Raw genomic sequence first — 25,097 nt, forward strand, 5'->3', positions numbered from 1 at the left:
ATGCAGGACGTCCATGGTTGCTGCCATGATCTTGATGAAGACTCTGGGAGCCGTGGCGAGTCCAAAGGGGAGAGCCACGAATTGGTAGTGGTCCCGGCCTATTGCGAACCTGAGAAACCTCTGATGGGCAGGTGCAATGGGTATATGCACGTATGTCTATGAAGGGGAGATATTCTCCCTTCTCCATGGACGCAAGATGAACCGAAGGGACTCCATGCGGAAGTGACGGACCCGTACATATTTGTTGAGCTGTTTTAGGTCTAGTATGGGCCGTACGCTGCCTCCTTTCTTGGGAACTACGAACAGATTGGAGTAGAACCCTCGGAAGCGGTCGGACGTGGGTACCGGTACTATGACTCCTGATTAACAAAGCGAGGAGACCGCTTGGTGGTAGGCTTGAGCTATCTGGCAGTGAAAAGGTCTGTCTCGATCCGCCCCTTGTATGACACTGTAGAGTGTCATATTTGTCATCCGGAGTCCGTGAGTCATGAGGAGAAGTCTGGGATTTTCCTCCTCTCGGCTTAGACTGGCCTGCTTTTGACTGCCAGGTCTTGTCCGACCCTTGCGTCGATCGTGAGTTATCCCTGCGTGGGGAACGGATACGATTTTGTACCGGACGTGAGACGGACCAGCCGGAGGAATTCCGAAAGGATCGGAATCGAGTTTGGTTACGCTTCTTGTAAGTGCGTTTAGGTTTCAGTTGGGGAAGAGAAGTACTCTTACCCCCTGTGGCGTTGGATATCATAGTGTCCAACTGTTCACCGAAAAGACTCCCACTGAGGTAGGGGAGGTGCGTGAGGGACTCCTTTGAGGCTGCGTCCGCTTGCCATTCCCGCAGCCAGAGGATACGCCTAATCGTGATGGCGTTTGATGCTATCCCCGCGACTCCCCTTGCTGAAACCAGAGCTGCATGGAGCATATAATCTGCTACAACTGCATTTTGAACCGCTTGGTCTGACAGTTCAGGAGCGGATGCTTGGAAGGCTTGTAAATTCTTTGCCCAGGTCAGGATGGCCTTGGCAGCCCAAGCTGAGGCGAATGCGGGAGCCATGGATGCCCCTGCTGCCTCGAAAATTGAACGAGCCATGCGTTCTACCTGCCAGTCTGCTGCATCCCTGACGGTTGAGCTATCTGGCAGTGAAAGGAGGGTCTATGCTGCTAGCCTGGAGACTTTTAATCCACCTCAGGTGGATCTGTCCATTCCTCCTTCTGTGGGAAGGGGTACCTCGCCCCCAGATATTTGCGATTAGCGAATTTTTTCTCAGGCTGTGAGAGCTGCTTTTTAAGGATCGCCTTAAACTCTGGGTGGTTCGAGAAAACCTTAGGCGGCTTCAGAGGTCCTTCAAAGAAAATCTTATGTTCTGGGACCTCTGGTGGCGGATCAGAAATGTCCAGCACCTGATGGATGGACGATATGTCCTCAACTAGCGCTGTATTGCTAGGAGGGATTGGGATCAGGGACCCCTCCGTTTCTCTGTCCGAGTCAGTCGCAGATGCCTTCCGAATCCTGTGTATCACTGAGATATTATGTCCTCAACTAGCGCTGTATTGCTAGGAGGGATTGGTATCTCATTGAGGCGTCCCCTGCTGGGTGGGCTGGGGAGAAGGCCTTCTCCGGTTGGTGATTGCGGAGATCTGCATCGTCTGTCCCTGGAACGGGACGGTCTAGATGACCTGGAGCTACGGTGTCTCTCCCTAGAGGGGGATGACCGTGTGCTATGGGGTGACGCAGATGGACTTGATCTATGGATCCACTTGCGTCCTGACCTAGACGTGGATGTGCCAGGGCCATCTGGTCAAGCTCTCCCGTTGTTGGGTAACGGTCATAGCCGGGGCATGACCCTGCAGAGCCTGAAGCAATGTGGAAGTTAGGTTATCTATAGACTGCGTCATAGATTGCGAGAACTGAGTAGCCCATTCCGGCGTGGCATTAGACACCGAGTGACACATTAGGTTATATACAGTTCTGGCAATGTGGGTACGTGCTACTACTGGAGAGAGCGGTCCCGCAGGCTGTGCAGAATGCATAATAGCAGATCTGCCTGGTTCTCTTGGACCTTGAGCCCTGCATAGTGCACAAAGTGCAGAGGTGCTGCCAGCAGATGGACCTTACAGGGGTAGAGAACCTACAGGGGAGCCTTATAGGTAATATGGATTCACAGCTGAGTAAAAATAACCCAGCTGTGATCTTACCCCACCAGTGTGCCCCGAGGTCCAGCGCCGAAGATCCACAGTCCTGTGCCCCCCGGAGACTGGCTGCCTGGTCCTGGTCCTGCAGACCGGGAGATGCAGGGTTAATCTGCAGCCGAAAATGGCTGCAGAGACAGAGGAGAGAGGAGGAGAAGGGGGCGGAGAGCTGGAAAAAGGCAGCAAGGCTATCAAAAACCCGCCCTTTCTGTCTCGATCCGCCCCTTGTATGACACTGTAGAGTGTCATATTTGTCATCCGGGGGGCGGGCCGGGGGGGCGGAGAGGAGGCTGCTGCTTCAGCTAGGCCGAAGTCGGGGCCTAAATTAGATGCCTGAGGCCCAGAAGGGCTCCAGGCCGGCGCAAAAGTCCGGGAGGGGGTCGGATCTGAACCGGACCCCTCCGGATTTGAAGGCAGGATGGCGGTGGGGCTATAGGCGGAAGGGGGAGCCCGGTGAGGGGTCCCCCTGAGGCAGTAGAGAGCTGGTGCTGCCGCAGAGACAGGGACGCTGGGAGCCCTGTGTCTGTATGTGCCATGCCTGCCTGCACTCCCCCCGGCCCCAACAGGAGCCCGCAGCTGGGCTGGGGTCCCTGGATGCAGGCGCAGTATGCTGGCCCATTGCTGGGAGCTGTAGGATGCTGCCTGTACAGGCCCTACCTGAGGTGTCTCAACCTAATACCCCCAGAGGGGGATTAGGGAGGGTGCTGTTTTTACACCGTCAGGGGCCTTTATCCTCGCCTCGACCTCAACCCAGAAACCAAAAGGAATTGGGGAAAGAGGGGGGTCTCGACTTCGAACCAACACCCGAGGGGTTGGGGAAGGAGCAGCATGGGGAATAGCCATCTCAACTTCAACTGGGCACCCCATAATAGGGGGCCGAGAAAGGAGCCATGCCGGGGGTCTCACAGAAGACCCTCTTTTCTTCATCTGTAATCCCGTCGGAAAGTGGGAAACGGAGTAAAACGGAGTAAAAATCTTTAGGTGTGCCTCCTTTGCGACACTAAGCAAAAACTGGAGAAGGCTGATGCCGTCCAGGGGTGTATACTGCACAGGAGGAGCCACAGTTAATCTTTTTCAAATTATGCATAGTGTCGCCTCCTAGTGGACAGCAGCATAACACCCATGGTCCTGTGTCCCCCAATGAGGCGACAGAGTAAACACTTTATACTGGTCTACCAGACTCACTTGTCACTCACTGAACCCCTCTTTACTTTTCTGGGGGGTACATCAAGTGACTGGAGCAGGCAGCCCATAGGCCCTGTGCTGTAGCATTGATGTTCTGTCCAAGCCAGAAGAGAGAATCAGGAGACTTTTATGGCTCGGGATGAATGGCCCGTTTGGCTACAGTGGTCCTTTTTTATGTAGGTAAGAAGAAAGGCAACATCATACTCTATATGAATTATAATTATATACGTGTCTATATGTGTATGCATATGTATTATATATACACACACACAGTCATGGCCAAAAGTGTTGACAACCTCAAAATGTTCCAGAAAATGAAGCATTTCTCCCCCCCAAAATTATTGAAATTACACGTTTTGTAATACATATGCTTATTTCCTTTGTGTGAATCATAAACACAAAAAAAACAGCAAATTGAACATACAGTAATTTCACACAAACCCCCCAAAATGGGTCAGACAAAATTGTTGACACCCTCAACTTAATATTTGAATGCAGTTACTTATTCCAAAGAGTGTGCAATCAATCACTTCCTATAACCATCAACAAGCTTCTTACACATCTCAACTGGAATTTTGGACCAATCTTCCTTTGCAAACGGCTCCAGGTCTCTCCTATTTGAAGGGTGTCTTCTCCCAACAGCGATTTTAAAATGTCTCCACAGGTTTTCAATGAGATTTAGATCACGACTCATTGCTGGTCGTTTCAGAACTCTCCAGTGCTTTTTTTCCATCCATTTCTGGGTTCTTCTTGAATTAGGTTTGGGTTAGTATCCTGCTGAAAGACCCATGACCTAGGACCCATACCCAGCTTTCTGACACTGGGCAATACATTGCGACCCAAAATCCTTTGGTAATCTTCAGATTTCATAATGGCTTGCACACAGTGAAGGCACCAAGTGCCAAAGGCAGCAAAACAAACCCAAAACATCTTTGAACCACCAACATATTTGACTGTAGGTACTGGGCTCTTTTCTTTGTAGGCCTCATTCCATTTTCCATTAACCGTACAATGATGTGCTTTACCAAAAAGCTCTTTTTTTTTGTTTCATCTGTCCACAAGACGTTTTCCCCACAAGGATTTTGGCAAGCTGCAGTCTAGCTTTTTTATGTCCGAGTCAGCAGAGACCCTCCAGGGTATCATGCCAAAGAGTTTTATTTCATTCAAATGTCGACAGTTTGCGCTGACACTGATGCACCCGGAGCATGAAGGACAGCTTGAGTTTCTTTTAATTTAATTGGGGCTGCTTATCCATCATATGGACTATCCTGCGTTGCAACCTTTCATCAATTTTTCTCTACTGTCCACATCAATGTCCAGGGAGATTAGCTATAGTGCTATGAGTTGTAAACTTCTTGGTTATGTTCCGCACAGTGGACAAAGGAACATGAAGATCTCTGGAGATGGACTTAAAACCTTGATATTGCTGATATTGTTCAACAATATTGGTTCTCAAGTCCTCAGACAGTTCCCGTCCTCTTTCTGTTCTCCATGCTTAGTGTGGGACACACAGACACACAATGCAAAGACAGTCAACTTCTCCCCATTTTATCTGGTTTCAGGAGTGATTTTCATATTGCACACACCTGTTACTTGACAAAGGTGAGTATGAATAAGCATCACATGCTTGAAACAAAGTGGTTTACCCACAATTTCGAAAGGTGCCAACAATTTTATCCGGCCCATTTTCGGGGGGTTTGTATGAAATGTCCAATTTGCCTTTTTTTCCAACTTTTTTTGTGTTGTTCCAATACACACAAAGGAGATAAACATGTGTATTAGAAAACATGTGAAATTGAAATAATTTTCTTGAGGAAATACTTCATTTTTTTTTTAAACAAATTTAAGGGTGCCAAGACTTTCGGCCATGACTGTGTATATTTACTGTAGATAAATAGCAAGTACGGAAGAATGAAAACCATAGTCTGAGCAACACAAGCAGGCTCAACTAGCCAAACACGTGCAAGACACGGGACCTATTGGGGAAATTCAGGCCATAACCACACAGGTTTGTTGTAATAATATTTCTCAGCAAGAACATTTTATAGTAAAACCAAATATTTTAAACCAAAGCAAGCAGTGACGCACTGACCTGTGGGTATGCCGTGCCCATGCCAGACAGAACAGCAGATAGAACTTCCTTCCCTTTCTCTCCAGCTCGGTTAGAGACCGCAAGCTTAAGCAAGTCAACCAAGACTCTAGTATCGTCAGGCACAAGTAAACTGGTGAATTCATCCAGGCACTGGGGTTCTGGGCCGGATACTTTATTCTGACTTTCCACATCCTAGACAGAATAAAACTGATTAGAGCTGAACATGTAGGGTAGACTGAAGAACACGGGATGTTAAGCCAAACTACGTAAAGATCTCATTGATCACCTACTTCTTTGGTTTTGGTCATTGTTTCTGCAATGATACTAGCTGCTCCAGGATCATCTGTTACTGGAATAAATGGCCGGGATGAAGCGGAAGAAGCAGAAGGAGTCACAGCCGAAGGAGTCACAGCATCTTCAGAGGAAGGAACCTAACCCCCCACCAAAAAAAGTGAATTTTCATTATATTTATGCACTGAACCTAAAAATAAAAGTTGCTGTAGCATTTCTGCAGGGTGGCTTCCCTTTGCTGGTTTTTCCATGCACAGTGGTCTTCTCATACACCTAGGATGTAAAGAGAACTGCAGCTGCAGGAAAAGGGGATCAACACTAAGCCAGTGCTGTAGCCCTTTACATTCGGATCGGAGGTGGGGGTCATAAAAGTTGGACTTGTGATCATAAAGTGTCAGCAGATTCTAACAATAAGTGAAAAACCCTATAAATCTTTTCTTTTGCATTTATCCATCTAACAGCTGTCTAGGCATACCTCTCCACGCCTGTCTTGCCAAGGACTGGGACTCAATCGATCTTCCAAATCCATAGTTAATCCTACATCATCACCGTTAATAGGGCTAGACGTGCCAGACACATCTGAAGGAGGGGCAGTGGACATAGACGGGCACTCCACAGGAGCAATCATACTCGCAGGCATTAAAGCCCCAACAACAGCATCCCTGGAATAAGAACAATATATCACAGAATTTATCATCCATGTCTTCTGCATGTCACATGCATTACAGAAGTCAGGGGTTAGCCAGATTTGTGGAGCTCACAAAGATACTATTTAAATAGACGACTCCTTTTACGAGATACAGTTGTGAAGGTTTTTCAATTTTTAAGACTTTGTGTCTTTCTTTAGTGTAAAGATTTTATTAAAAAAAAAAAAAAGAAACCTGATCTGAAACAGGGGCGTAAATGAAAAGTTCCAGAAGGTGTTAGAAATGAAAGAAAAGAAAATGTAATTGGCAAAAGTGTTATAGTTGCTACTGACGTGAAAAATCTGTCTATATAAAACAGGCTTCATCTAAATCCTAATCTCAAATCAGTGATTAGTTTCCTCAAAGGGTAAGCCTTCCCCGCTTCTTGTCTTCTGCACAGATTGCATCTCGAACAGATTTCTTCTGGGTACGATTGCAATTGTATATAGTAGTCGTACCAGAAAACGATTACAATATAATACATCCGACCGGGGAATTCCAGATCACTAGCAAAAACTTGCTTCTATGCAAATTACTTTATGGAGACACTTTCTGAACACTTGTTCACAGCATTAAGAAATCGAGCCATTAAAGTTCTTCCTACCTCGCATACATAATCTGCAATGCAGTAAGAATGTGAGAGAGCGCTTGCTGTTTGGCCAAGTTGCCGTCGATAGACAGAAGAATCTTCGCAAGGGACGGGCGGTTCGATTTGGTATTGTTCACACCATTGATTTTGTTACTGGAAGAAGATGAAGACTCCAAATCTGAAGGTACGCCTTAAAAAAAAAAAAAAAAGATAAGTAAATAAATAAAGGAAAAATGAGCTTTTAAAGGCTGTTTATTTGCTGAAGATACATCACAATACATACTTAAATTTTATGTAATGGTTCATATTAAAGGAGCTCTGCCACAATTACAACTAAACTGTAGCTGACACTACTGTAATAAACAGAGGTCCCCGACTCCCCAAGATGAAACATTCGCCCTGCTACTCCATTCACAGTCTATAGGACTTGTGGCCCCTTGAGAAAGGTTAAGGTCCGAAACGCGCGTCGGGGCAGACGCTGGCACCCGGTCTGCAGCCTCACACGGATACCCCCCGCTACATAGGTAATGTTACTGATCCATTTACTTATTATATGATTGTTACTGTGAATTATCAGTGAGATGTAGTGGGTGTGTTGGTTCTAGTCTAGTAGCACGTGGCAATAGGATATTGGTAAATTGTGGATAGAATATACAAAGGCCACTGCTAGTAGTACTGCATCTATAGGATTAAATAGGTATACTGACACCTTGTGTTTTGGCTGCGGTGCCGGGTGACTGTGTTGGTCACCTATGCATTACACGGAGCAAAATTGTTGTCTCATAGTTTTACCTTCTGTCTCAAATCTGGTGTGATGTAGTTTTTTATAAAGGTATCAATAAAGTTTATACTATTTTTTGCTAAATTGACCATTGTATCATCTTTTCGGTGTTAGTCGTATATCTGTACGATGATGGGTCTGGCAGTCCTGGCAGACACATGATGTGGGTTAAATAAGAGCAGGTAATTGGAATCATGTGTCTGTGTCATTTTTGCTTTATAAGGACTTGTGGCCTGTGTATGTCAGGCAATCTCCACATGTTTTGTGGTCGTCTAACAGCCGCGAAACATGTGAGCGCGGGGACTCGAAAAGACCATTCGAGCACCTGCAATACTCTGTGCATACCCGAGCACCCTAGGCAAACTCTAGTAACGAGCACTTGCACTCACCATTTTGTATGACTTATCATGGGGATAAGAAATTCCAAATGACAGATTACAAGAGAAGATCTTTAAATTATTCACTTCTTTCAAAGTTTAAAAAGCAGAGATTAAAAGCATGGACATTCTATTAGATTACCATTTGAAGCAAACAAAGCTTGCTTGTATCACAAAAAGGGGGGGGATCAATTAGCACCTTCCCAAAAGTGCATGTAATGCCATAAAAAATGCTTTCTTTAGTAGCCTGCCATGGATTACGAGTTTTTAGCAGATTTTTCCAATTTGCCTACTACTACAAACATGAAACTATGATTACCAAGATATGAGGCTCCTAAGGGGTCCCGAGCTGTTTGGAAGAGGACGGGCTCATGAACAGAAGGTGTCGCCACATCCACTGTTGTCCAGGCCACACTGTGAGATGACCCGCAAGCCACACGGGTTATCTTCTGCCCTTCCAGACCATGGACAAGGGTAGGCTTTCTGTTGACTGTCGTCGTTCCATTTCCTTGCTGTCCGTGATCATTGTCCCCCCATGCATATACCTAGAAATATACAGCAAATAAAATATTTTCCCTGAAGAACAAACATATTTACAACAGATCACTTTGAGCTCCTTACTTGTCCTGTGTCAGTAACTGCAAGACAATGAAGTGCTCCAACAGCAACATGGACAATCTTCTTTCCCCTGAGGCCTTCAACAACTTGTGGTTTCCTTACATGGACATCGGTGCCATGACCCAGCCGAAAATAGTCTCCTTTACCCCTGAAATATTAGGCAACAATGTCAATATGTTTTGTACTCATGACCTACCCGACAGTAGGTGCTGAATGAAAGTATAAAATTTAGACGTATGATCATAAGTGAATGTCCAACTTTAGATACATTTACAATTTTAGATTCTGAGCCTCCATCAGGGGATGTATCAGCTTTGGCAAAAATAGAGTAATATGTCAAAATGAAGGACCCTGCAGTATCAAGGGAGGTTTGTCCACGCAAAATGAAAAGTTCCCTGGTTGCTTATAGCAGTGAGCCACACACAAAAGTAAAAAAAATACACATTCAGGATCTGTATTTGCCAATTACCATGTCCAGACAACACCAGATTTTGTTAATGCCAATGAAAATTGAGCGCCGCATTCGATCTGGCATACTCCTTGACCATTGAGCCTTTCAATGTTTTGAGGGACATTACATCCTTCGCTTCCTCCTCGTCCTAATTTCCCAAAATCTCCATCACCCCAAGAGAAGACAAGTCCTGAAAAAAAGCAGCACGTTATGAACAGTAAGTGAGAGAAAGCACTACACAACAAACAGAAAAGCCATTTTAAACAAATCTGGGGCCCGAGTGACAACCCTACAACAATGGGACAAACATACATTGGACATATTTCTCATTGCTTTCAGTCAAGTATTTTGGCTTAAACTGCATTAAAAATAATTTCATGCTTTACTCTATATTAAACTTTGGTCAGTTATTTTTTAATGGATTGTAGCATGAAATAGACAGACACAGCCCTTTTGTCACTGACCATATGGCTTACTGATGTGTCCTACAACTTTTCCAATCAGTGAATAGCCTACCCCTTAGTGACTGTGCTGACCAAGGGGACCAATCACTCCTTTATATTTTTTAAGAGGGAGAGGAAGCAGTGGCTCTAAAGTGGAGAAAGAAGTAGATTTCTCTTATGAGATTCTGTCAAGGAGAATCGATTAGCAGGACTCCGAAACATTAGCCAGGTCATTATCCTGGACGTGAGGCGTGCGAATCTCCTTTCCGTTCAGCATCTCTTTTTATTAGGCAGGTCAGCATGAAGTTATCATTACAGCACGACGCACACACAACGTTGCACCAGCATGGCAAATTAAAAAGAGCTGGGAATGTTGGAAGGTAAGGAGAAATGCAGGTCTCCCCCGTCCAGAGGTCACCGATTATTGACCTGACCGATGGGTCGGAGTCCTGAGAATCGATTCTCTGATCACTAACCATAATAGGTTTCTTATATTCACCTGTACTATTGATTGATGTGTATGTTTATGAAACGACAGACCATTTTAATCTGAACGTACCTTCATCTGACAGAGCCAGTGTCTGTGCATCTCGACTTCCACATGCAACTTGTATGACTCTATGGCCCAGGAGCACCTTCACCTGAAAAGTGATCACAGGTGTTGAGAAATCAGAGCGTAGAGCAGAGAAGGGGAAATGGGGAACTGTATAATAAGGTGAATAGGAAAACGGAAAAAGATCATGGAAGAGCGCATTATGCTTAGTGAGAAAAAAAAAATAAAACTGGGTGCCATGGGACGGATATGGGGAGAAGAAAGGAGCGAATATATTCACAAGGAATTAAATTCTGCTCAAACAAACGTTATTACTGAAAACACACACTAGTGTACCTTACTCGCTCACCTCTCTGCTCCTTTAGAGCTGGCATCATGGGCAGTTTCACTCTAGGCTAGGATTTATGGCTTTGATGAGGCCAGCTACGCTTCCGACAACGCGCACACAGGGTCACGGCGTTTGTTATGACCTTATGCCCGTGCTTGAACAGAACCGCTCTGGGCCTCCTCAGAGACAGAAGTCCCGGCCCAGCATGAAGAGGCCTAGTATTTCAGAAAGTGGTTGCGAAGATAAGTGGTGAGGCGGGTACAGTGACTTTTAGTTCATATGTCTTACTTTATTATCTCCCGAGACCCCCGAGCATAATAAGAAACATTCAGTTTGCAGAGAATAACTTCTCCACAAACCTAATTTCCTGGAAAAATCCACGGAACAGGCAAGTTCAAGTTTTCCCTGATCCACTCATCTCTATGGGGATGAGAGATCAGATATATTCACATGACAGCCATTACTGGTGTGATACCAAAAATAATGGAAAAGCAGAAAGCGCAGATCACTAACTAGTCTTACCATTTTAGGTTTCAGCTGCGTTGTATTATCCCCATGCCCCAGTCGGCCATATTCGCCCAAGCCCCACGTGTACAGCTCCCCACTAGATGTTATAGCAGCACTATGGGAACTGCCACAGGCGATGTCACGGATGCGCTTGCTCTTGAGAGCTTCTATTAGTCTGGGCTTATCACAGTTCCTAAATAAAACACAAGAAATCTGTCAAATATAATACTGCAATGTGACATGGTGTCATGAGCAGAATTTAGTGCCGCCTTTGATTTATGCATTAGGTTAATAAAGTGTAATATTTGAACACACAGTGAACATACACTCACATTCTGCTGAAGTGACCAAGCTTGCCATCATCTCCTTCTCCCCAGGAGAAGATTTTGCCATCCACTGTTAGAGCCATTGCATGTCTCCCACCTAGATAGAGGAATTCCCATCAGTAGATGTCAAAACGTAGTAACGCATAAAGTTATACTGTATGCAGATAACTACCTGAATGAACAGCGACTTTCTTCACTACATAGTTGCTGAGCGCAGTCATTTGTCGAGGTATAGGTACTGTCCCACTGGAAATGCCTAAACCCAATCTTCCGTTAGTGGCTTCCCCACATGCGTACACCTTCCCCTCGACCGTCACTACACATAGGGATTAAGATGAGCGGAGGTAATCATCAGGGCTCAATTACATGATACAAACTCATGTCAGAAATAGAAGACAAACTGATAAAGACAATTCCAGTGACGTATGAGGCTATGTGCACACACTGCGGAGTTTGCTGCGGATTCGCAGCTGTTTTCCATGCATTGTACAGTACCATGTAAACCTATGGAAAACAAAATCCGCTGTGCACATGCTGCGGAAAAAAACGCGCAGAAACGTAGCGTTGTTTATTCCGCAGCATGTCAATTCTTTGTGTGGATTCCGAGGCGGTTTACACCTGCTCCATAATAGGAATCCGCAGGTGTAAAACCGCAGGTGGAATGAACACAAAAACGGAATAAAATCCGTGGTAAATCTGCAGTAAATCCGCAGGTAAAACGCAGTGCTTTTTACCTGTGGATTTCTCAAAACAGGTGCGGAAAAATCCGCAGGGGTTACATCTACGTGTGCACATACCCCGAAGGTTCATTTACAGGAACTGACTGACGGCACTGAACCTTCACCAATCATCAACTTGTCAGTGCATCGGCCGTCATTTAAAGGGAACCTGTCACCCCCAAATTCGAAGGTGAGCTAAGCCCACCGGCATCAGGGGCTTATCTACAGCATTCTGTAATGCTGTAGATAAGCCCCCGATGTATCCTGAAAGATGAGAAAAAGAGGTTATATTATACTCACCCAGGGGCGGTCCCAGTTCTGTTCTGGTCCAATGGGCGTCGCGGTCCGGGGCCTCCCATCTTCTTACGATGACGTCCTCTTCTGGTCTTCATGCTGCGGCTCCGGCTCCGGCGTACTTTGTCTGTCCTGTTGAGGGCAGAGCAAAGTACTGCAGTGCGCAGGTGCTGGGCCTCTCTGACCTTTCCCGGCGCCTGTGCACTGCAGTACTTTGCTCTGCCCTCAACAGGACAAATCAGTACGCCTGCGCCGGAGCTGCGGCGTGAAGACAAGAAGAGGACGTCATGGTAAGAAGATGGGAGGCCCCGGACCGGACCGCGACGCCCATCGGACCAGAACAGAACTGGGACCGCCCCTGGGTGAGTATAATACAACCTGTTTTTCTTACCTTTCAGGAAACATCGGGGGCTTATCTACAGCATTACAGAATGCTATAGATAAGCCCCTGATGCCGGTGTGCTTAGCTCACCTTCGATTTTGGGGGTGACAGGTTCCCTTTAATAGTCTATTTACACAGGTAGGTTAATGAACTGTAATAGATTGCGCAGTCCGGATGAGAGGCCAATGTTCTTGGTAGCGCGAGTTCTGTATGTACAGGCAGGGAACGATGCACAAGATGACTTTACCCGAGGAATGAGCATTTTACGTGTTCACTTGGTGATCGGCAGCCTGTTTACACTGCAAGATTATCATAAACCGGGTGTACATCTTGCAATGTGAATGGACCTTAACTCTACAGATGCATAACAGACAATTATATATGCCATGGCTTTACAGAATGAGAGGTTGTATTCCAACAATTAAAAGAAGGTAACATGAGAATTCTCTAACTACCGGCAAAGAGGCTTTTCGATCCACCGGCAACTTGCACAACATTGAGAGCAGATAATGTTTCAGAAAATGATGGAACTTTAATCTGCAAAAACAAAACAAAAAAAATTCCATAGTGTCTGATGAACGACAAAAGTTTCATGATGGGGAAAATTGCAATTGTCTTATCAATATACAATAATAAATCACAAATAAATTGATATTTTTAACCCCCCCTCCAGACGAAGCCAATTTGAATTTTTACACTTGGTTTTTTTTCTCCCCTCTTCCCAGAGCCATAACTTTATTTTCCGGTCCAGATAGATGCATGAGAACTTGTTTTTTCACGGGACAAGTTGTACTTTTGAATGACACCACTGATTTTATCACATTGTGTACCGGAAATCGGGAAAATAAAAATTCTAAGTGCATTGAAATTATGAAAAAAAAATGCAATTCTGACAACGTTTCTGGGAATTGTTTTTACGGCTTACATTTTGTAGTGAAAATTACCTCGCAATGTGATTCTGCTCATCAGTTTATGGCGATACATGTCAGGTTTATTTTTTTAGTAGTAAAAAAACAAAACAGAAGTTTGGGGGGAAAAAAAAAAATAGGGGAGGGGAGGTAGTGTCTCCATTTTCTGATACATATGACATTTTGATGATAGTTATAGCATTCTTTGAGGTATTGCAGAGATCAAAATAAAAAACAATTTTGGCGTTCATTTTTTCCGTTTACGGTGTTTAGGGATTGGGCTAATTATTTTTATATTTTGATACATCGGACGTTTCTAATGGCGGTGATACCACGTGTATTTTTTCATTAACTTTGTTTTTAATGTGGAAAAAGGGAACGATTTGTCTTTTTTTTATCACTTTTTTCTTCTTTAAACTTTTTACAGTAATTGTTCGTCTCGTTACAAAACTTGGGCACACGATAGTCTGATCGCTTTTCCTAAATACAGCAATGCCACTGTATCACGTTCTCTTTTGAGGTCTACAATAAGCAGGGAGGGTCTTCAACAGACCCCTGACTGTCATAGTGACCTTATGTGGAACGTTATGTGGCAGGACAGAGCCAAGAGACCCTTATACACATACTAGTTGGTCGGCTTCCCCTGCTGAAATTGGAGGGTTTAGTAGACTTTAATGTACATGGGGGTCCTAAAAGTTGCAGACTATGTGTAGTGCTCCTTTAAGAAACAAGACTAGTTGCCTATAACTGTATAGGTTAACGTTACCTTGGATCCTTTTAATCCTCCCAGCTGATCTTTGTCATTTAGGCCCCACACAAATACTTTTGTTCTGATTGTTGCTGCTGATTCTAAAGCAGCTGCTTTCTTTCTTATGAAGCTGGAAAAAAAATAAAAAATTGCTGGTTCCCACAAAGTTTATCATTAAGACGCTCACATAACGCTACTGAAATAACTATGTCAGTATGTAGCTTGATAGAAAATCAGGCCAAATTAATAAAGGAGTTGCCTGGTTAAAGAACTTAAAGGGCTCTTCCGATGCTGCTCACTTCTGTAAACAGTGCTGATGACGTCTCGCTGGCATGATAGGAGTTTAGCTGGCAGGTACTGAGCACCAGTCCTACCCTAATGGAGGACTGTAGTGTCTGCCCAGCTGTGCACATACCCCGGCAGGCACCTGTTGTCCCAATGTGGAAGCAAGGGCGCTGGAGCAACCCCAGGCAGATTAGTATACGCCATCAGTGCCCATATTGGGAGGTCTGATAACTTGGGACATAAGAAGAATTAGGAAAAAGTGACGGTGGCACTAGAGACACCTTGATTTCTAACAGCTCTGCTCAGGCCACATGGTCAGCCTTTGACTAGAACGTCCTCTGTGGTCACATTAACATTACGTTACAGTTTATATATGACGCACAAACCTGCCAGTGGTGGCTTTATCATCATCTTCCTCCTCATTATCTGAAGCAAGAAATGGCACAGTCGCCAGGTCTTCATCCTCTGCCCGAATCTGCCCTATGACACTTAGTTCATGGATCTTACAATCAATGCCAGAGCTCCGACACTGCTTTATGGCAATTTCAATATATCGGTGATACTTCATAACAGAGAAAAGTTACAAATTAGTACACCTCCTAGATCATAATCCTAAACCTACTACAAACATGGCCCCTTACCTCTGTACAGTCACTGAGAAGCAATACACTCATGTCGGTAGGATTTATGTTGATTGTTTTTAGCTCGATTAGGTTATTTAAGGAACTACCACCTAAAATTTGCAAAAATAATCATTTTCATTGTCCATTTTCCAAAAGGAATATTAAAACCTTAAAAGGCAATTACTGATTGATTACCTGACACCACAACAAGGGAAGGCATATAGCTACTGTCCGCGGGGTCAACGATCATCATCAGCCTGTGCACCAAGACATCTGGAAAGACCTCCAGCCTGATCCAATGCTGTAGGGGCAGAATAGGCCAATAGAAATAAGAATAAACATGAACGGTTTGGGTCATAACATTACGATTTATCTACCTACACTGGAAACACGGTCACAGAGAAAAAAAATGAAATTAAATATGCCTATCCATATGACGTGCCTTGCCCTGTGAGCCAGAAGATTGCCAGCACTGATCGCTGCCATCTATAAGACGTGACGCCTGGTTTGCAGACGAGGAGACATTCAGATTTTTCACAATCCTTGACCAGTCATCCAGTAACATGCCCCTCTGGCCACTGTGCCGCCGCTTCAGCTGCTTGCCAGAACGTCCACAGAACACCGGAGACTGACCTGTTAATGAAGGGTTAAGAGAAATATAGTGTCTGCACCCACTTCTATACCACGTAGCAACGAGCGGCTAGTTTTATGTACCTGGCTCATTTATTCTTCCGAACGTGTGCCTTGTGTTATGTTTTCGGTTCTTGAAGCAGGTTTCGCAGAAATCAAAGTCATCACAATTTCGGCACTTGAATCTAGGCCCGTGAATGGGAAACATCTGACATCCGTCACAACTGGGAAAATTAAAAAATATCGCCACTAGAAGGTAGGAAAGGCTTAGATAGACTGCACTGTATTCACATCCACATGTAGGGTGCAATATATGCGTGTGTGCGGCCCAGTCATTTCACTCCCAATAGTCTCCATTTTCTTGCCAAAAGTCACTGAAAAGGGACCAGGTGAGAGAGACCTGAATGTTTAGGTAAAATATCAAAATAGCTGTATAATCCTTTATAAAAATGAATACTAAATATCTGCCAACCTAGCCTGATCAACACTTCCTCAGTGTCCCTCGTTCCTGCTGAGAACTCACACTGCTCAGTACAAGCTGCAGCTGTCAGGTTAGGTGGCTGGAGACTGAATACACTTGGTCCCATGAGCCATTCATTCCAAAGCAGGACATCATAATATAAGGATTATACAGTCAATGCAAAATAGAATTTTAAAGTCAGTACACCAGCCTCAACAGGTGCAAGACCTTTTTTGTATTGAGAATATTGGTGACAGCTCCCTTTAAAAAAAAAAAGCAATGAAAAGGGGCTCATGGCCATTAGGAGTTGTCTTTTTCTTTAAGATATTTATCTTACAAGCAACTTTCACAGGAAGCAGAAAAGCGATCTTTCTCCTTGCTACATCTATAACTTACAGGATATGATTTTCCAAACTCTGCTACAAAGAAGGATGTTACAGACTCCTGATTTTGCTTAAAAAGCGAACACAGGACACAAAAATTCAAGAGGAAAAAGGAGTGTACTGAATGGGCTCACTACAGTACAATGCACACAATTCATTAAGCATCACATGCCGTGTAATCATTAGGCACATCTGTCACCCAGCGTGCAAGGCCACCACCAGAAATGTGCGCCAGTCAGGGAATGACTACACTTTTTGAGTAAGTTATGCCATAAAAATGACACATCATCATGAATTTTACGTATGAGCGTAGCCATACCCCGTGCCACCCATGCTAATCCCATATTAGCGGAGCTGGCTGAAACAGGTGTGTAATTGACAAATGTCACAATATTTTTGTGCAACTAATGAGCTGAGCCAAAAAAAATTTGATTTACGGCGTTCTTTACAAGAATTCTGGCGTAAAAACATTAGTGAATCGCCACCACTATCCAAGGTTTTCATGGAAAAAGAGTAGGTAAAATCGTATACAGTGCATTGGGACAGTCCTGATATTCGGCAGTAAGACACCCAATAGAGAACAACGAGTTGTCAGTGGGTGCTCGTCTCCACAACACCCAATAGAGAAGACACCCAATAGACAAGACACGAGGGGTCAGTGGGTGCTCGTCTCCACAACACCCAATAGAGAAGACACAAGGGATCAGTGGGTGCTCGTCTCCACAACACCCAATAGAGAAGATACGAGGGGTCAGTGAATGCTAGTCTCCACAACGCCCAATAGAGAAGACACGAAGGGTCAGTGGGTGCTCATCTCCACAACACCCAATAGAGAAGACTCGAGGAGTCAGTGGGTGCTCGTCCCTACATCACCCAATAGAGAAGACACCCAATAGAGAAGATACGAGGGGTCAGTGAATGCTAGTCTCCACAACGCCCAATAGAGAAGACACGAGGGGTCAGTGGGTGCTCATCTCCACAACACCCAATAGAGAAGACACAAGGGATCAGTGGGTGCTCGTCTCCACAACACCCAATCGAGAAGACATGAGGGTCAGTGGGTGCTCGTCTCCACATCACCCAATAGAGAAGACACCCAATAGAGAAGATACGAGGGGTCAGTGAATGCTAGTCTCCACAACGCCCAATAGAGAAGACACGAAGGGTCAGTGGGTGCTCATCTCCACAACACCCAATAGAGAAGACTCGAGGGGTCAGTGGGTGCTCGTCTCCACATCACCCAATAGAGAAGACACCCAATAGAGAAGATACGAGGGGTCAGTGAATGCTAGTCTCCACAACGCCCAATAGAGAAGACACGAGGGGTCAGTGGGTGCTCATCTCCACAACACCCAATAGAGAAGACTCGAGGGGTCAGTGGGTGCTCGTCTCCACAACACCCAATAGAGAAGACTCGAGGGGTCAGTGGGTGCTCGTCTCCACATCACCTAATAGAGAAGACACCCAATCGAGAAGACACGAGGGTCAGTGGGTTATCGTCTCCATAACACCCAATAGAGAAGACACGTGCAGTGACACGAGAGGTCAGTAGGTGCTAGTCTCCACAACGCCCAATAGAGAAGACACCTACGTGACTCCAGGGTGAATGCTTGGTACCAATTCCATTTCAGACAACAGTCCGGTCCAGTGCGACTGCTGAGGGAAGTCCACAATCACATCTTTCCCATTGGCACTGAATGCTATCAGAGAGAAGTAAAAAATTAACTTCATGAATACACACATCTAACAAAGTAACAAACATGCTGCTCATTAGTTCCAAGCATTTAACAGTAAAAACAAGATAATTGGAATATTCATGACTTTTTGGCAAAATAGTTTGTGGCCCAAACAACAATGACTAGAGGTAAAACAACTAAAGACCGATTAAGACAAAACATTTTAACATAAAATTCATATTGGGAATTTGAAAATGGTGGTCTGTATAACAAAGCAGAAAAAGTGTCAAGAACTATTAATTAAAAAAGAAAAGCACAGGGGAAAAACAAATAAAGAGAACAATGCTCTCTGACCCTGTAACTTCTTTCTAACACCTTATTAATAGTAGATATTATACGGTGCTAGTGTAGTAAGGGAGGAAACAGCTGCAAATAGGGCAACACCACACAGTTGTCAATAAAACACTATATTAGAAATATATCAATATTTGCGCTATAAAATACCTTCCTTGAAGATTATATAAACGAAACTAAAATGAGCCAATTAACGTATGAATATGATGGGACAAGGTAATTTCTCTAGATGGTCCTAAATAGTGTCAGTGGTAAGCAGAGCACTAAAGGTACCTATATTAAGTGGGACTAAATTGTAAACAAAAGTAATAAGAATGGTATGTAAAAGCCCAAAAGTGAACTAAGACTACACCAACAATCTGGTGTTCAGTGGCGTGGTTTACCTCTAATCCACTTGATGCAGGCACTTTTTCATTCCTCATACATAATCGTTGCCGGGTATTTCCACAGAGCAAACAATTTGCGGCAGCTATGAATAAGCAAGGTTCTTCAGGAGCACTGTCCCGGCCGGTGACAGACGCTCCTCTAGCCTCTTCTCCGGTGGTGCACGAGTATGTGTAACTCGCGAGAAGGTCCTGCAGCGTTTCCCAAGCCGCCAGGACCTGCGTAACGTAGGAAGTCACGTGTCGCAGCAGAGTACAAGGCGCAGTAGGGACCAATTCTTTCCGACGCGTTTTGGAAATACATGGTTTCCTTCCTAAGGGATGGTCCACTTTAGGATATGGTTGCCTTTCATAAAGTATGTCCCATAGGTATGATTATGGTTAGTAATGGTTATAGATAGTAAAAAGCAAACAGTTCCACCTCGCTGTTAAGTCCCTTGGGCTTTAGGTAGTCTAAATCAAAAATCCACCTGCTTTCTGCACGGGACATGCGTTTGATAAAGTCCACTCTTCTCCAATCTTTATGGACAAATTCAAGACCAGTAACTATGGACCATCCGTGAGGAAGGAAACCATGTATTTCCGAAACACGTCTGAAGAAATTGGTCCCTACTGCGCCTTGTACTCCGCTCCATCACATAACTTCCTACGTTACGCAGGTCCTACCGGCTTGAGAAATGCCGCAGGACCTTACCGCGAGTTACACATACTCGTGCACCGCCGTAGAAGAGGCTAGAGGAGCGTCTGTCACCGGCCGGGACAGTGCTCCTGAAGAACCTTGCTTATTCCTAGCTGCCGCAAGTAGTTTGCTCTGTGGAAATACCCGGCAACGATTATGTATGAAGAATGAGAAAGTGCCTGCATCAAGTGGATTAGAGGTAAACCACGCCACTGAACACCAGATTGTTGGTGTAGTCTTCGTTCACCTTTGGACTTTTACATACCATTCCTATTACTTTTGCTTACAATTTAGTCCCACTTAATATATAGGTACCTTTAGTGCTCTGCTTACCACTGACACTATTTAGGACCATCTGGAGAAATTACCTTGTCCCATCATGTTCATACGTTCATACGTTTCTTTCTAACACCTGTGCGCCATGTGCTGGAGTTTGCAGCCTTCTGTACTTTCCTGTTGTGTCAGCCACCATTCTTTGCAGGCACAGAGTGGTCACTGACCGATACTGCCGGCGATTTAACAACTTTTGCTGAAGTAACGTTGACAGGGTGGCAGCTTCTTTTTCACTCTGCTCTGTTGACAGGGAGGGGCTGCCGGAGTCATTCTGATTGACAGCCAGATGCCGCTGGCTAACCGGGGAAGACGGCTGTCAATAAGCATGATGTCAGCAGTACCGCCCTGTCAGCAGAGCAGCCCAGAAGAGGAAGTGCTGCTCAGAAGACCGAGAGCAGCTGATCTGCCAGCAGGAGCAGTCAGTGACTGCTCTGTGCCAGCAGTGAACGGTGCCGGCCACAACAGGAAGGTAGGTCGCAACTCCGATCCATTACGCATGGAACAAAAACCAATGCTGTTTGTAATGGATCCAGTACAATTGATTTACAACTGGACATATGAACAGAGCTTTGCCGAATTCGTCACACACAAAAAAAATTCTAAATTCATAGGCAATAGTGATGAGCGAGCATGCTTGAGAGTTATCAAAGTATCTTGACCGTGCTCAGGCAATATGTTCAGCTTCCACAGCTACATGAATTGCCCGACAGGCTCACCCATCCCCCCCCCCCCCCCCCATGTGTTACGGATGTCTAACTGCTGCAAATCATGCTGCCGCAGGGACTCTAGCATATTATCCGAGCACGTCCAAGATACTCGGATGACAGCCGAGCATGCTTAGATAACTCTATATCGGAGCACGTTAACTCATCACCAATAGGCAAAAAACTTTTAGCAAAAACTATTGGCTTGCTTTTAGTAATTCAGCCATAAGATACACTACCTTTAACGACACCCACACTCCTGTGAGTTACAGAACCCCATTTATATTTGGGTGTTGTAACCGAAGCCTTCACTCTCACTTTATCCCCAATCTTGATGTGGGAATGGGAGCTTTGTGGAGGAAAACCTGCAGAGTATAAGTACTGGTTACTCCTATCCTTCTTCCATACACCAGCCTGCCATATACATACAAAGGAGGAAAGACTTACCTAGTAGCTCCACATGGATGTATCGCACCCAGTAGGTTCCACCTTTTTGCTGCCAGTCACACTGAACATTCAAGTCATGGAGCCCATCACGGTCTAACTTAATGACTTTACCCACATCTCCTTCACAAACTTCTTCATATGTCCTGCAGCATCTCACCATCATGCCAACCTTAAAACATAGGCAGTATTACAGACATGCAAACATCTCCTCCAATTACCATATGTAATGGCTGAAATAAGATTGCAAATATAGGGTTAGGTATGGAAATTTCAGAAGAACCAAATCTGGATGCAACCTACCTGAATGTTCTCCCTCACGTAGACGGCATAGTCATCATTGCTTAAAAAGTCTGCCCTTTTCTTGTATGTCTGACTCTCGGTCACAACTGCACCATTTGACTGCAGGGGATAAAGGTAAAGATGAAAAAGTCAACGTCAAAGTATGTAACTTATGGAAACAACTCAATGGCATAACCAACATCAAAAGTTAAGAAACCACAAAGATACACAACCGACAGAAATACCGGCAAATGTGCCCCTAGTAATGAGGCAGCCCAGTCAACACTAACATCAGGATATGCAGCTTCCAACTCCTCCACTTCTTCCACCACCTCTTCATCTGACTCTTCAGAGGCCGTCTCAAAATCTGACAGCTCGGTGACCTGGATGTCAGGGTGATCCAGCAACCATCCAACCAAAGCCTCCACACCTAAAAACCAGAGGACCAAGTCAATACCAGACAGTCTTTCCACTTTGCTTTATAATTTTTGACAGCCACCACCCTGGCACCTTGTCACCCCTTTCAACAGATTTTTCTTTATGGACATGCTGGAGGAGAAGGTGGAGCGAGTCTTGCCTGGATAATTAAATAGTTTGGATAGCAAATTTACATTGGAAAGCAGTCCATTAAGAAAAAAACATTTCTATAAAATCGCTCACAAAAAAATAAAAAATAAAAATCTTGACCTGAAAGAAGAAAAAAAGTATTCCTTTATTGCAGGCGTCCCCAAACTGTGACTCCGAAAACCACATGTGGCTGTCTGCCAGCTTGGTGTGTTACCACTAGGTCTAGCAACCAGCTATGAAATATAAACAACCCTTATTAAAAATCATCTAAATTCTCAAAAATGGAGGGACTTAACCCTTTCCCGCCATGGCCAATGATCATCTTTGCACTTAGGTATCCCTCCTCCTCTTCTAAGAGCTGATTTGCTATGTAATATGAGGACAGCATGAGGAAGGGGTTAGAACACAGATTTCAATGATGTGTCGCATATAAAGCTGTGTGCAGTTTACTTACACTGAAGGTTTTATCACCAGGTGATTATCATTGTCTTGACTACAGCCTGTACATGGCGCTACAACTCAGCCCATTCCTGTGATCAGCAGCTCACTGTCTATAGCATATGTACACATAGAGCCTGGTGTGGGCAGGGTTGGCTCTCTCAGCTCTGCTTCATTCCCAAATCTAAGAACTCTGTCATAACGGCTGCACCCAGTGAACTAAGTGATACATCATTGGACTCAGGGTCTCTATAACTGCATCATGCTGCTCTCATATGAGAACGCAAATTTTATTTTTTTTTTTCCTGTTCAAGGAGGTGTGATGGAGCTTTTGAAGTCCCCCATCCCCCCCCCCCCCCCCATCGTCTCTGAACGTGCGATCATCTGGTCGCTTGTTCCATATAAAGCTGTATAGCAGTAGGTGGGTAAAATCATTGCCTCCTTTGAAGTCCAGCCTCACACAGCAGACCTCTGGCAGGCATGGAAACCCCTCGACAACTCGAAACCGCTATTGTTACACGCAGATACTGGCTGTAATATACAGCCGCCATCTGCTGGGCATAGGCAAGCTCTGCCTCTGATCCCACTCCACACTTCTGCGCCCAGCATGTGATACATACATTTACGTCACATGTCATAAAAAGGGTTCTGTGGAACGTTTACTCCTCCTTGTCTAGGTTACCGGCCACTATTGCCGTTTACAGAGGTGGCCAGAAACCTAGGCAAGGAGGGCATGCTTGAAATCTATTTGCTATTCAACCTGCGAGCCTCAACTTTGCCACTGATCTAAACTATGAAGAATGCCACCCCCTCTGCCCTCCCGACAGGCAGAAACCAGGAGGCAAAGGAGCAAAGATATTGAGATTAAGGCTACTTTCACACTAGGGTCGGGCACTGCACGTCGCAATGCGTCGTTGTGGAGAAAAAACGCATCCTGCAAAGTTGCCCGCAGGATGCGTTTTTTCTCCATAGACTAACATTACCGACGCAGTGCCACACGTAGCAACCGTCGTGCGTCGTGTTTTGGCGGACCGCCGCCACAAAAAAAAGTTACATGTAACTTTTTTTGTGCGTCGAGTCTGCCATTTTCGACAGCGCAAGTGCGGCAGAAACTCCGCCCCCTCCTCCCTGGACATTACAATGGGGCAGCGGAAGCGTCGTAAGACTGCTTCCGCTGCCCACGTCGGGCATTTTTTTCCACAGTATGCGTCGGTACGTCGGGCCGACGCAGCGCGACGACCCCGTACCGAGGCTAGTGTGAAAGCAGCCTAACCCTTTATAAACTATACTTTTTTTTATATGGATGATTAAAAGTGAAAAAAGCAGTTCAATTGCAATTTTAGCATTGGACGGATACGGCCCTGTACCTGGAGAACTTGAAGCCGTTCCAGATGCACCTGACAGTGACTTGAGAGCAAACTCAATGTTTTTCCTTTGAAAGCCCATTTCCATCAGTTGTACAACAATTGGGACAGGTGGTATGGGAGATGGTTTCCGCTTTTTCACTTTTGCAGGGCAGATGTGCTGCACAGTCACAGGGGAAGAGACTTCACTTGAACTGCAGAAGTCATCAAAGAGAGGAGATGATGGATGCGTGGACTCCACTGCCAAGTACTGACAAACTGCCAGCGCCGCGGCCTGAATAGGAGAAAAAGGCAAAAGTCGGGTCAGAACAACTGAACATGTAATATATTTCATGGTGAAAGTACTAAAACTTCGGAATTTACCTCCAGCTCCTGCTTGTCAAATATCGCTTTCACTGGCGATGGCTGTGTAGCTGCAGATAGTAACTGCTGTAACAAGATCAATGGAGGCTGTGGACCCTCTGGAGACATATCTGCAAAATCTGGAGCGGCTGCAGCACCTTCATCTTGAAGGAAACATATATTTTAAAATATTTTAAAATACTAGCCATCAAAAAAGGAGATTTTTGTTTACTTACCGTAAAATCTTTTTCTCCGAGCCAATCATTGGGGGACACAGACCGTGGGTGTTATGCTGCTTGCCACTAGGAGGACACTAAGTGATACAAAGAAAGTTAGCTCCTCCCCTGCAGTATACACCCTCCTGCTGGCCCTCAGCTAACCAGTTCGGTGCAAAAAGCAGTAGGAGATCAGTAACAACATATTAGCTTACAGCATGTCATATTATATATGAGAGTATAGCATATCGGATTGTAAAAACAAGCATAAGCCAATACTAGGGTGGGAGCTGTGTCCCCCAATGATTGGCTCGGAGAAAAAGATTTTACGGTAAGTAAACAAAAATCTCCTTTTCTCCTACGCCTCATTGGGGGACACAGACCGTGGGACGTACCAAAGCAGTCCCTGGGTGGGGACAACATCAGATCAGGCTCTGTGTAACCGCTACTTACAAGTGCGCCACCGCGGC

At 44.9% G+C, this 25,097-nt stretch overlaps 1 protein-coding gene across 5 annotated transcripts in view; it reads right to left on the minus strand.

Annotated features, from left to right (window-relative positions):
- The window catches only part of HERC2 (HECT and RLD domain containing E3 ubiquitin protein ligase 2), a 262,965-nt gene that overhangs the window by 63,115 nt on the left and 174,753 nt on the right, over window positions 1-25,097 (minus strand). For all 5 annotated transcript variants that reach the window (XM_077296925.1, XM_077296926.1, XM_077296923.1 and 2 more), the window contains exons 45-69: window positions 24,434-24,576; window positions 24,074-24,344; window positions 21,992-22,131; window positions 21,723-21,821; window positions 21,423-21,591; window positions 21,215-21,340; window positions 18,438-18,546; window positions 16,088-16,227; window positions 15,816-16,006; window positions 15,569-15,674; window positions 15,392-15,483; window positions 15,137-15,312; window positions 14,484-14,595; window positions 13,265-13,346; window positions 11,587-11,730; window positions 11,421-11,511; window positions 11,104-11,281; window positions 10,260-10,341; window positions 9,276-9,447; window positions 8,810-8,954; window positions 8,508-8,733; window positions 7,046-7,220; window positions 6,231-6,417; window positions 5,755-5,895; window positions 5,465-5,656 (exon numbers count right to left, since the gene is read on the minus strand). In XM_077296925.1, coding sequence (XP_077153040.1) covers window positions 5,465-5,656; window positions 5,755-5,895; window positions 6,231-6,417; window positions 7,046-7,220; window positions 8,508-8,733; window positions 8,810-8,954; window positions 9,276-9,447; window positions 10,260-10,341; window positions 11,104-11,281; window positions 11,421-11,511; window positions 11,587-11,730; window positions 13,265-13,346; window positions 14,484-14,595; window positions 15,137-15,312; window positions 15,392-15,483; window positions 15,569-15,674; window positions 15,816-16,006; window positions 16,088-16,227; window positions 18,438-18,546; window positions 21,215-21,340; window positions 21,423-21,591; window positions 21,723-21,821; window positions 21,992-22,131; window positions 24,074-24,344; window positions 24,434-24,576 — 3,689 coding nt within the window. The remainder of the gene's footprint in view (window positions 1-5,464; window positions 5,657-5,754; window positions 5,896-6,230; window positions 6,418-7,045; window positions 7,221-8,507; window positions 8,734-8,809; window positions 8,955-9,275; window positions 9,448-10,259; window positions 10,342-11,103; window positions 11,282-11,420; window positions 11,512-11,586; window positions 11,731-13,264; window positions 13,347-14,483; window positions 14,596-15,136; window positions 15,313-15,391; window positions 15,484-15,568; window positions 15,675-15,815; window positions 16,007-16,087; window positions 16,228-18,437; window positions 18,547-21,214; window positions 21,341-21,422; window positions 21,592-21,722; window positions 21,822-21,991; window positions 22,132-24,073; window positions 24,345-24,433; window positions 24,577-25,097) is intronic.

The sequence above is a fragment of the Ranitomeya variabilis genome, chromosome 3 (assembly GCF_051348905.1).
Source record: "Ranitomeya variabilis isolate aRanVar5 chromosome 3, aRanVar5.hap1, whole genome shotgun sequence".
NCBI classification, from domain to species: domain Eukaryota; kingdom Metazoa; phylum Chordata; class Amphibia; order Anura; family Dendrobatidae; genus Ranitomeya; species Ranitomeya variabilis.